Genomic DNA, 13,322 nt, shown 5'->3' on the forward strand with positions numbered 1-13,322 from the left:
GAAGACAAGTGGAGCAGAATAAAATTTAACAGGAATCCCAGTGGCCTCTCTGAGCTATTGGCTAGAATTAACTGGCAAAATCTTCCCTGACACACATTGTGAGCCATTGCTCACTCCTAGAACTTGCTAAAGAAGGCCACATTCCTTCTTGCCTGTTAGTGCCTTTCCCTGACATGGATGTGGCACTGTAGTCTGCAGGAATATGTAGAGCAGAACCTATTATCTCACACATTTAAGTTCCCTACCCAGGAAAATGCAACCTTCCTTCCACTTGTGAGGAAGCCATATGGCATCGGCTGCTTATTGAACATTCATTTTGATTTGTTTGCAGGGAGGTTATACAGTGTTGCATCAAGCAGTCGTTATTCCATTTTCCAGTGCATTTTCCCATCACTTCCCTTACTACAGAAAGTTCAGTTTTGTACAAGAGCACAAGACTGCCGAGACCATTTTAATTGCACAGTGTGATTTTGCCACTGAATCCCAGCCGCAAAATAACAACAGTCTGCAAACAACCTAATTCTTCTGTCCTGGTTACATGCTCTGACTCTCCAAGACCCGCTATTGTTCAAGCATGCATGTTGATATCCGAAGGGTGATTTTTCTCTGGGTTCAGTGAAGCAGGAGAATGTGATGCCTCTATGCAAGTCAATGATACATATTTTAAAGGCAGGATATTTGCCCTTCTCTTTCCCATTGTTTCTGTTTCTGACCATCCATGCATACTGGGTTGCCTAATGCATTTCAGTACATCCTATCGGATTGTCTCTTTCTCAGAGTGCCTTGCTTTTGCAAAGAAATGCAGAAATCCTATCAAAGTTATGGGACTGAAATAAACAAAAAAAGTGAATTGCATCAAAGTTTTTTTAAAACACACACACACAAACCCACAAAGGTGAAATTAGGGCAGGTTTTAAACGTGGAGCTCAAATTGCTTTTACAACTCTCTCCCGGTATTTTACTGGAAGTTGGTTGCTTTGTTCAGAAATCAGGAGAGGGGCATTTGTAATGTGAATATGAGCATTAAAGAATACGCGCATTCCCACCAATGTAAGAATTATGGTTGTCTTACAACCGATCTAAAGCAAGAGCTACGTTAAGTATTGTGTGTGAAAACACTCAAAACCTGATTCAGAGGGAGAAAAATCACTTTTTGAGTTGTTTTTTTATAAGCCAGCCTATTAATTTTTCATGTACTAGCTACTAGCAAAACCCACCATGTGACAGAGTGGCCATGGTAAACTTTTATCCATCAATCAGATATATCAGATGGAGTTTTATCACATGCTCATATCCTCTGTATCAGGATCAGGGCCTTTTTAGTGGTAGCACTGCCCCCCTGAACAAATCTTTAAAGTATTTTTTATTTCAATTCACATTTTGCTGATTTTCCATGATAAGTGAATTACTACTGCTCAGTTTTAAAGGGGTGCAACGTAGTCTTAATATGATTATCTGTATGTTGTATATTTACAATTTTGTTACAACACACTGGGGAGGGGAATTGGGCCCTAAAAGGCAGCTTATAACTTATTTACTTAATTAGTAAAAAAAAAAAAATTGCCTCTAAATCTGACAGATGCCAGTGAGCCTACGCCCTTTTTTGTTTTCCAGAACTCCAACTCCTTTGATGCCTTGCGTTCCTATCCTGGCAGTGCCCCGACGACTCAGCTGGGGCCGTATGCCTTCAAGATCCCTCTGTCGATACGACAGAAAATCTGCAACAGCCTTGATGCCCCCAACTCCAGAGGAAATGACTGGCGGCTCCTTGCTCAGAAACTTTCCATGGACCGGTGGGTTTTGTTTCAGCGCTTTGCCATCAGCCATCCTTGCAGGAAACACAAGAGCCAAAGGAGCTACTTGTTTGCACTTATTTAATTCTTTATTCTGGTATCTGTGGGCTGCCTCTTGGATCAAAATCCTTGCTCAAGACAATGAATAGTGCAATACACTAGAAGAGAGGGGGGAAACCTCATAAAACAACAAACAATAAATAACATTAAACATTAACTACCAGCCAAACACTCCCTGTATCAAATATCTGTAAGAAAGGGAACATTTTTACTGCCCTACTAAAAATATAGGGGATGCAGGCTTGCCGATCAGAAGGTCGGCGGTTCGAATCCCCGCAATGGGGTGAGCTCCTGTTGTTCAGTCCCAGCTCCTGCCCACCTAGCAGTTCGAAAACATGTCAAAGTGCAACTAGATAAATAGGCACCGCTCCGGCAGGAAGGTAAACAGCATTTCCGTGCATTGCTCTGGTTCACCAGAAGTGGCTTAGTCATGCTGGCCACATGACCCGGAAGCTGTCTGCGGACAAACGCCGGCTCCCTCGGCCTATAATGAGCACGCAACCCCAGAGTCGTCCGCGACTGGACCTAACAGTCAGGGGTACCTTTACTTTTTACTAAAAATATAGAAGAGTTTTCCAGCAGGCAGGATAGAAGAACATAAGAAGGGCCTGCTAGATCGGGCCAATGGCCCATCTAGCATCCTGTTCTCACAGTGGCCAACCAGATGCCTGAGAGAAAACAGCAAGCACAGAAGCAACTCTCCCCTGCTGTGGTTTCCAGCAACTAGTATTCAGAAACATTGCTGTCTCTAGCTGGGAAGGCAGAGCCCAGCCACTCTCTTAGGAAAGCCACTTAGGTTGATTCATTCATTTGTATTCAATCCAGGTGCTCAGAACAGAAATAAAATAAAATAGAACTTGTTATGTGCCCAAACAGTTGGGTGCCTTGCCAGTTCCCTGAATGACTGGTGTCTGCTGGTGTTCTGAGCAGTTGCTGAAACATTGTCATGGATGTATATTTCATTAAAACAGTGAAAAGGGTGCCAGTTGGAGGTTCCCCAGAATAAGATGTAGGAGCTGGGAAGCCGCTGCCAAGCCAAGGGCTTCTATACCATGTAGCCTAGGTAAGACACTTGGCTTCACCCTGGTCACTGTGAGCAGTAAGTTCCATACTGCTGCAGCTTAGAGAATCCATTTTCTGTTAAAGCAGCGGCCTTCATTTGCTGAGCGACTTTCCTGCGGAGACTTTGTCAGTGTCATTGGCCTTGGTTTAAAGATATCAGGGGCCCTTGGGGTACCATCCCAGAAAAGGTCAAAGAAACTAGGTCAGCAGAAACCCTGGGCTCCTCTGTGTCAGTAAAAATTTGTAGCAGATCAATTTTCCCCCACCCTGCTGACCCCTGGTTTCCTCGTGTATATTCCAGGCATCTCTAAAGGTTTTCTTTTTATTTAAAAAAGCGTTGTGCCTAATTTTAGAATCACAGATCATAGAGTTGGAAGGGATCACAACCTGCAGTGCAGGATTTTTTTCCCCTCCAACATGAGGCTTGAATCCACAACCCTGAGACTAAGAGTCTCATCCTCTACCAACTGAGCTATCCACTCAGAAAGAAGTACATAATATCCCTCCTTCAGCAGTGTTCTGGCCAGTGTCCTTAGGTGACTGACAATCATGCCGTGCTCTACCTTGCTCCAAACAGCTTTTTAAAAGTGTGAGTTTACGTGTTATGTTTTAGGTTTGGTATGAGCTGCTTCACCAAAATCAGGCACTTCATCTCTGTTTCCCCCTCAAGTCCTGTTCTGAATTTGTGTCGTCGTCCTTCCACTGGTCATACGCAGTCATCACTAAAGGCCTGTGGGGACCTGTGGCTCTCTAGATGCTGATGGACCATGCTGGCTGGAGCTAATGGGAATCCCAACATCCCTGCCTTATGTGCTCTCATGGGATCTGTAATCTCACGTGTGGGAATACATCCATAAGTTTTATTATGAGCCCCGTGATATCACAGAGATCTAATGGGAAAACACTGACGCCAACCATCTCTCTCCCTCTCTTTCCCATTTGTTTTCTTTCCTGCACAGGTATCTGAATTTCTTTGCCACCAAAGCCAGCCCAACAGGAGTCATCCTGGACTTATGGGAAGCCCAGCACCAAGATGATGGGGATCTTAATACTCTGGCCAGTGCCTTGGAAGAGATGGGCAAGAGCGAGATGCTGGTTGTCATGGCAACAGAGGGGGACTGCTGATGCAGCTCTCGAGAAGACTTCTGGCAATGGCCGAGTGGAAGGTGGAGTGAGAGAGGGAGAGAAAATGGCGGGAGCAGCCCTTTTGGGAACTGATGGGGAAAGGGCTGCAAGGAAGAAGCAGAGCCGTAGCGTAACTCTGAAGAGATTGGAATGGGGTTCCTTCTCCCTTCTCGCACTCCTCCCTCCTCAAATCACAATCAGCCTTAGAGATCCATATTGCGCAGTTTACAAGCAATCCAAGTGTTAAAGACTCCTTTCCTCCTCCTCCTCAAAGCCTTTGAACCGGGGCACAAAAGCAATGTATCATTGCTCTCCGTGACCGCAGCCTGTGGCAGTTGTGGTCTCCTCAGCTTCTGCTGCCTCGTGTGGCTTCTGAGGGCTGCTAAGAATCTGGGTTGGGGTTGTTTTGTTTTGTTTTTCTTTTCCTGTCCTCTTCCCATTCCCTGCCTTGTTCTCCCTTTATTTCTTCTTTGCTGGCAATTTATGCTTTGAAGAGTCGAGTACAATCTAGAAAAGACTGCTTACTCCTGTCAAAAGCTTCAAACAGCTTTAAGACACATTTAAAAAATGGAAAAGGAAAAAAAAGGAAAACAGTTTCTTAGGAAACGCAAGTAATTTATTATCCAGATCTTTGGATGCATCCTTTTTAAAAATTCAATAAGAATCTTTCATGTATGTGAGAGCAAGAGTATCATGACACTCGGAGAAAGGGAGAGGGAGAGAGAAAACGCAATGATGTTTTAGTGAAAATTAAACAATATCAATTTATGTGGTAACCTATGAAATTTGATCAGGTAGGATTGATGATTTGAGCTGAGCCTCATATGTGTCTTAAAGGGAAAACTTTTTCTTCTCTTTAACATTTTGCTTGCATCTCTTTCTCTGACTATAGCAGAATGAATGGGAATAAGTCTGAAAATTCACTCACAGGAGAACGAACCTGTTTCTGGAAAAGAAGCTGAGAGAAATTTCTTGGGGAGCTTTCTTGACAGACCAGTACAAACCCCTCACACTCTTTCCGGCCCACCTCAGAATCTGGTGAAGTGCCCAGATATGCCTGACCAAATATCTACTGGTATTTGCTCCTGGTCTTGTCTCAGTTGTGTTTGGAGCCACTCTTGCTTTGCTTAACCTACTTGTCCTTGTGTGGGCCATTCCAGTAGAACAAAGTCCAGTTAGTACAGGAACAAGTCTCAGGCCAGAATCAAGATAGCTCCTTTGAGGAATGTGTAAAAGGTTTTCTTGTGCTCAGAATGACTTTTGGCCAAGGGGGGGTTGGGTTGAGAGAAGGACTCTTGCTATGCTATGCAGCCCAGGAAGCTGGAGTTCAAAAATCCCAACTGAGATGGTGAAGGCTTAGCAATCAAGGGTGTGTCCAATCTGTCTCTAATTTTGGGTGGGATTCCACCACATAATGCCATATCCAGGTCATGAAATTATAGAATCATAGAACCGTAGAGTTGGGACCCCAAGGGTTATCTAGCCTGCAGTGCAGGAATCTCAACTAAAGCATTCGTGATGGATATCCATCCAATCTCTGCTTAATAACCTCCAAGAAAGGAGAGTCCACCATCTTTCAAGGGAGTCTGCTCCACTGTCAAACAGCTCTTAGTGCGCACGGGCACTTCCTTGGGGAATGTCAGCCATTGTTCTCATATGCCCCAGAACATGCCGCAGACAACTTGTGCGCTCTGAGCCTCATCCTGAGACCTGTTCCTAATAGGAGGCACTTTATTTCCAGGTTTCTTCATAGGAAAGATAGTATCTGTTTAAGGTAGTACTAACTTCCCTGCAGTGTCTGAATAGGCATCAAGCCGATGACACCTGCTAGGTGAGATGAATGTGTGCTACCGCTTCTACTCATGGGTAAAGTTATCCGCAAGTGTCTGCATCACATCCATTTTGAATTTTTGAAAGCATGAGCAAAAGTCCCACTGTTTTTGAGTGATAGGACCAGGACAGGATCCAGGACTGAATAAAGATACCCCTAATGTGTAGTTCTTTGAGAGGAATAAGAAATGTTAATGGTGACGGTTCAAACTGGAGGAGCAGAAACTTCCCACCTGAGTTGTTTTGAGCTGTGTTTCGAGTGACATTAAAAAAAAAAAAATCTGAGAAAAATGTTTCAGCCGCTACACAGGAGTATCTCAAAGACCTGGTTTGCATGCCACATTCAGCCATAGTTGAATGTGAACAAGCCTACACTGCTGAAATTGTGAGCACTTGGTTCTACCACTGCTGCTGCTACCACCACACAGCCAAGAAACAAGCCACAGTCTGAATTTTGACACAGGAACCCAGGATAATGGTTTGCTTGCCTCCAAACAAGCCACAAGAGGTACGCCAAGAACAAATCTTGGTTTCTGCCTGTGATTTGCTAGGAGGAAAACAAACCGTGGTCCCAGCTTTGGATGATATGACAAGCCAGACAGTGGTGGCTTGCTGGCAGTACAGCCAGAGCAAAGTGCCAGCAATTTCAGCAACATGAGAACACTTTGACTCATTTACATTAAACCATAGTTTATTTTAACTATGGTTTGATGTGACATGCACACCAGGCCATTCGAGTTTTAAGTTCTTCACTTTTCTCTTTTGTTCCTAGAGCTCATGATCAAAGGAGGGAACATTTGCTTGAAGATTAGAAGCCACAGTGTCATATGATCATGTTGGAATAATGTTTGTGGATAGCCCATCCGTGTGTGTGTGTGTGTGTGTGTGTGTGTGTGTGTGAGGGAGGGATGGAGATTTAGAATCTCTGAGCTTGTTATAGGTGACTCTCATTCCAGACAGTTTAGCTACAGAATTCCACAAGGACTCAAAGCTAATAATGGGTGGCGTTGTGATAATTTTTGTTTCTTTCGGTAATGCTTTGCAGTGCCTTACCTTTTTCTCTATATTGCAGGCGTTCTATTAGAAGAGAAGTAAATTACACAACAACAAAAATGTTAAATGAGTATTCGTGAGCAATGCAAATGGCTCCCTTGTATGTGATAGCTTAATGAAAAGAGGAAAGGATATTGTTTGAATAGCCCCAGATTGAAATAAGTTATTAATAAACTCAGCCACCAGGCGTAATGATTAAAAAAAAACCTTGTTAAATGTATGGCAACAAGATCTTAGGTGGAAATGCAGCAGCAGTTCATTTCCTCTTAGCAGGAAATATTTTTAAAGATTTGCAGCTGCTGCGCACAGGTAGTTCCTCATACTTTCAGGTAGTTCCTCATACTTTCCTTTCAATGAGGTTTCTAGCCCTCATTATCACAGGAGAAAGCAGCTGGCAGTGTTTGCTAGATGTCTGCAGTGTACTTGGATATGAATTACAACTAATAGGGAGCAGATTTTTGAGTTGGCAGTAGGAATGTAGGTCTCTGTTTTGCCATTGCTGCCTATTCTGTTTTGCCAGATCTTTCCACCATGAGAAAATTAGATTTGGTACAGAACCGAGATTAAGGGATACAAACCTTGCAGTATAAGGGTAGTTCCAGCAGTAAAATTCTAATGCAAATGCACCCGTATTACCTTACTTTCGTATATATTTATATATGTATATATTTCTATTTGCATTGGCCTTTGGTTATCCGTTATTCTTCAGGTTGTTGCAAGCACTGTGTAGTTGCAGGGTATTTTTCTTATAGTCACTACCTCTTAAAAAGATTGTCTTCTTCCATAAAGCGTAGCATGGCACCAAGAGCAGTACTGCCTCATCATGCTGATCCTTTCATTCCTAACTCTTCTCCCTTCCCACGAGGACACGTTCGTAGGCAATAACTTTAAAGACATGGCACGACATAGCAAGTCTTGCACCAGAAGACCCTCGCAATTACCTCATTCTCCTTAAACGGTAGCATGCTCTTGGGGAAAGACAGGGGCTGAAGACAAACAAAAAAAAACTGAATGGCACACCTACTCAGGGAGCGGGAACGTGATTGGAACGTTATGTCTTTATGTGGCAGCTTGATAACCAGTAGTTCAAGGAAGGGGAAGCTGTGACCCTCCAGATGTGGCTGGACTCTCATGGTCCCTGACCTTTGCCTATCTTGGCACAGAGAGCCCAAACAGCATCTGGAAGCCGCAGCTTCCCCATCACTGCAGTCGTTTCTCAGGATGCAATTTTTTATCTACGTGCCCAAGGAAGGCGCCGAAAGCTAGTTGCTGCCTCGTGTTCCCGTAATGACAGTAAACATTTCATACAGGAACCCAGAGACTGCAAATAGTTTGCAGGCAATGCCTGCTTAACCAGAATATATAGCCCCATTGTTTAGAGGTCACTTACAGTGAGAAAACAAATAGAATGCTAAACGTGGACTCTTAATTCAAGAAGACATTTTTGTTGCTTGGAGCCTGGACATTTACACAGAAGGCAAATCCATGGGGGAGGGTGGTGTGTGTGTGTGTGTTTTGTGAAGCGCTGCAAACACAGGGCCTGTTTTCAAGGTGTGAATTTTTCTTCACTCATTCTCTTCCTCAGGCAAAAAGTCACTTTCGCTAGCTCTGCAGCCCTGTTCTCTAACCTTTTGGGATGTTTTGTGAATTTGTGTCATTTGTAGGGTTCAGGTGCACAGAACCTCCTAGTCCAAACTATACGCTTCTTCAAATTCTTTTACACCAAAGCAACGTTCCTGTTGCAGCTCAGGTCTTTATGGTGCAATCTATACAAGATAGAACATGTCAGTATTTGCGGGTTTTGATGGCGCTTCTAGTGACCATGGATTTGGAGACCTTGGGTATCTTTATCCGTACCTGACAAACATTTTTAAAGGACTAGACCTGCTTGATGCAGGGTCCGTAACTCTCTCGTCTGTATAGTTTATATACCCATTGGTAGGGCATACTTTCTTCTTTCTCACTTCATAGTTGTCAGGGATCTCATATGCAATATACAAATCTGGAAAAATATCCAGATTTTTGGAACCAAATGATGAACTTTCTGAGAATTGCATCTGGGGTTTTTGTGTGTGTTTTTTTAGAGCGAAGTTATTAGTGCCTGTTTCCTGTGTGGCAGTAAAAGCAAAGAAAATCAATCCTCAATCAAAAATAGATACTGTAATCATTTAACCACAAGGTATTTGGGGAGAGCTGCAGGGATTGCTTTCCTTCAACATGGCATCAGATGAGAGCACAATAAGTTTTTTTGTAACATTTTCAGCTAGCTGGAATATTATATATTATATGACTGAACTGCTTGCTGATAAATTGAATAGAATAAATTCATCTACACATTCCACTTATAAAGATGAGGCTGTAAGGGAGATTGTATTAGGAGTTTGTGAGAAATTTAAAAAGAAGGCTCCAGTCTTTAACCTAATCTCTTGGTGTACATCAGAGTGATTTGTTTAAGAATTGCTTTTAGTCAATTAAGTTAAAGGTTCAGGCTGGAAACACAATTAGACACTTAGGCTTTGAAATGTTTAGCTAAGTAAGTGAACGTTACTACTTTCTGTAGAAATAGGCTGATCAGTTTTAAAATTACCTGCCTTTAGATTCCAGGAGCAGAGCGTGTTAAAAGTGCGTGCATCTCTCTCTGTGCATCTCCACCCCCCCACCCAATATTGCTTCTCATGTTCTGTTGTTGTCCCTGTTTTGCTTTGGTCACGTGGCCACATGGAATCTGTGAAGGTATCCGCCCATTCACAATTTTCTCAGTCGCCTGAGCATATCCCTTCAGTAATCCAGAGACCAGTTCATGCGAGCAGGCCACTTCCGCTATATGTCTGAATGTACCTTAAGACCTTTAACGCAAATCTGGGGTGAATGTGCTTAGCTCCTGCGTACTGTGTATCTTCCGCAAGCCGATGCGATCGTGTGGCTGGGGGATGGGTGGGTGGAGAAGTTGAAGATATATGAAACTCACTTGTACACATAGTGATGTAAATTCATATTGGCCTAAGACATTTTGGCACCTGAGACAAACCACAAAAAGTTATCCCCCTCTTTGCCAGGGAAGAAGGAGTGAATGAAGATCTACATCAGGAACAGGGGGAGGAATAAAGATCTACATCAGGATCTGCTGCCCCTGTGGGTCTTACCGCCTGAGGCAGTCACCTCACATGGTCTCATGGGTGGGCCTGCCGTATAAATTGAGGGAGCTGGTGGTGAGAGAGTGATCTGTTAAGAGGCCAACCTGCTCTAGTCTTTACTCACTGCTTTTGTGTGAATTGGATACTGGGTGTACAGATATGTGCATTCAGGTGTGTAAGAGAGAGAGAATTCAGACTTAGAAATCTGGTGTGGGTGGGTGACAGAGAGAGATCAGTACAATATAACAGATTAGGGATCCATGGGTGTGCAATAGGGAGCAGCGTCAGGAAGTGTGCAGAGTTCACCCTCTTTCTCTTTGCTTCTTGTTCAGAAGAGTGTATGTTGACCAAGCAGGGAGCCCTTTTGCCTGGAAAGCACCCTCTGCTCACACAAATGAGGGCTGTGCCTGTCTTTCTCCCTCCCCCGCTGTCTCTTAAGGTGCTCTCTGTGGTCACACTGAGCTTTGTGACATGGGCAGCCCATGCCATCGTTTGGGTGAAAGCAAACCACGGTTTCCTTTCTCCCCTTAAGAGTGTCCTTCATTCTCTTGCTCTCCATTCTGTTTTCATATTTATACGTCCAGGTGGGGGTTTTTTTGGTGGGGGGAGGGGTCCGGAAGCATCCTCAAAACACGTGTCTGTTTATTCTGTAAACTAAGAACTGTAAATAAGGTTTAGCATTCCTATTGTAACAAATTAATTTTTATGCAATAAATTATATTTCCTAGTCTAATAAAAAGTTTAAAATTAAAACCAACTGTGTGTGACTCATTAGTTTAGCTCCCAGTGGACAGAAAGCTCCCTGATAAATTAACATGTGCGATTAAGGTAAGATGGGGAATATGCAGGAGAAATTATTTTGAGGAGATATGGAAGGTGTCTGTAGAATTTGTTCTGCTAAAATGGAAAGGGGTCAAAACCATCGCAAGAGGTGTTGAAATTTTGGGAGGTTGGATAGTTACAATGGAATGGTCTCGGGGGGTGGGGTGCACATTTTTATTCTTATTTATTTATTTTTAATACTTTGTCAAAATAAAAGAAAAAAGAAAGCTCTCTGCTACACAGGTAAGATTTGGGACTTGGGTGGCACTTTTAGTGCTGACAGGTAGGCTGAGGGATCCAGCCCAGGAGCTATATGTTTAGGTAGAGGGCAATATTAGCACCTAAATAGCCTCAGTGGTCATCTATCATATTGTTGGTGTTCAATATAATGATCAGCTAAGCCATAGTTATTCAGAAGCCAACGTTCTCACAGGTAGTTTCCAATGAAGTCACCTCAGGATTGCAGTGGTACTTCCTCAAGGCTGCAGTTTTTTAATAGCATTATTAGAACTGTTCTGAGTACTTTTCCATTTTGATTTTCCTGGAGGCAGGGAAAGACAAACTATGAATTCTGATAGTGTGCAAGTCCTCTCCCTCTCCTGAAATCAGCTAGACTTTGCAAATAGGGAACTTCCTAATAAACTCTGCTTGTACACATTGTTTTTCAGCACTGGTGAAATTGTTTGCTTAAAAAAACCGAGCAATTTCAGCTTAGCTCTAAATAAATAAAACCGGCTTAATTATTGAAATCCAACTAACTTTCCTTCTTTTCTCTCCTTTGGCATTCTTACTTATGCTTCAATCAAGGCAATTTAAAATTTCCTTTACTGTTTTCTCATAAGTATTGTTGGACACGAATACTGGACTATATCATCTTCAGCTCCTATGGTGTTCCCCTTCTAATTCATAAAACAGGGAGGATCCAGTTGAAACACTTTGCAGTTTGCCATTATGCAAGTGGTCCATAAGGTGGCAGCATTGCTCTTCCGCCACTGATCAGTTGCAGTGAGTTTATTATGCTGGGATAGGGTGAAGGGGGCTAACTCCATCACTCCTGCTTGATCAGAAGTCACAGCCATAGATCTACTAAATATTTATTATATTACCCAGCTGCTTAATACTTTGGCTAACATTAGGTGCGGTCTGACATTTCTTAACAGAGGCTGAGAAGCATATTTGCTTCCTTAATGTATCAGAGTTGGCTACAACTATTGCAATATTAAGTGCAATGATCTTGTGTTAAAGATATCACAGCAAGCTCTTGGGGAAAGCTCAAATTAGCTCCCTGGGAATGGTGGTTCAAGAAGGTTATTGTCTTCTTGAGCAACCCTGTTTTGTTTTACAGAACAATGTAAGTCTCTTTTTTTCCATTGCACCGGCAGCTTAGGGGCAGCCTCTGTTACCGAGTCTGCATTTGGAGTAGAGGCTACAGGTTCACAACCTCTGAGCCACAAGTTGCTATAGGCACTGCTTTTAACTACTAGCACTAAGGGCAGGATCCTGGGGACTATCTGAACCATTACCCAGCACCTGCCTTGCCATTCAGTAGAGTGGGGCAGCTGCCTCAGGCGGCAGATACTGGGGAGGCATCAAGCTACAGCATATCAAGTCCATCAGTATACCATTGGTCCATCCAGACTGGTACTGTCTATACTGACTGGCTGCAGCTTAGGAGTTTCAGTCCTTTTTGAACGTGAGGCCTTCTGCATGTAGGCGACTACAAAATTGCTGAGGCCCAGACCCTGGGCCTCCGTGGGGGTCTGGACCACGAACAATAAATTGCCAAATAAATTTTGGTATCTCAACGGACCAGTGTGGCTAAAAATGTCAGTGGCTAAATCTTCAGCAATACCCAAATGTCCCTTAAGCACCAATATTTAATGATACGATGCAAACATGGCAAAGTGTGACAGATACCTTGAGACCAGAACTACTAGGCCGCAGTTCAATTTGCACAACTACTAGGCCCCAGTGCACATTTGCTCAGCAAGTATTACCTACATCTTCAGTGAAGGATAAATCAGTGACTATAGACAAAGGGAAAGCTAAGTTTGTGCCACCTCTTCTTGTTTGGTCTGTGGCTAGGCAATGTTTGAACACGTATACAGGTGCTTCAGCAATGTTTCAGGGTGAAATTTGTGGAGTACGAATACAAGTCTGGAGGACAGAAGAGAAAAGTGAGGAAAATTAGGGAAAGGGCTGCAGCAGAATGCAAAGGTGAGAGACTCTTTCACAACTTCACATTCCTTATGGCCCTCAAGATCAGCCCTATTGATTCAAATACCTTATGATCTTTGTTTTTCCTTCCCTTTACTATGAACTATATGGTGAGGACACAACATCTTATGTAGGCCTAAGCAGGAAGAGAGAAGATTGTCCGCTTTTGATGAATGGCACCTAATGAATTAAGCTTGATTGAACTATTAGACCAAATAGCCAAATT

General features: G+C 43.1%; 1 protein-coding gene across 2 annotated transcripts in view; it reads left to right on the forward strand.

The window, feature by feature from the left end:
• UNC5B (unc-5 netrin receptor B) overlaps positions 1-10,810 on the forward strand; it is a 162,416-nt gene extending 151,606 nt beyond the window's left edge. For both annotated transcript variants that reach the window (XM_028729547.2, XM_028729548.2), the window contains 2 exons: positions 1,615-1,793; positions 3,875-10,810. In XM_028729547.2, the coding sequence (XP_028585380.2) occupies positions 1,615-1,793; positions 3,875-4,040 (345 nt within the window). In that variant the 3' untranslated portion in view covers positions 4,041-10,810. The remainder of the gene's footprint in view (positions 1-1,614; positions 1,794-3,874) is intronic.
• The last annotated feature ends 2,512 nt before the right edge of the window (positions 10,811-13,322 follow it).

This window comes from Podarcis muralis, chromosome 6 (assembly GCF_964188315.1).
Source record: "Podarcis muralis chromosome 6, rPodMur119.hap1.1, whole genome shotgun sequence".
Taxonomy (NCBI): Eukaryota; Metazoa; Chordata; class Lepidosauria; order Squamata; family Lacertidae; genus Podarcis; species Podarcis muralis.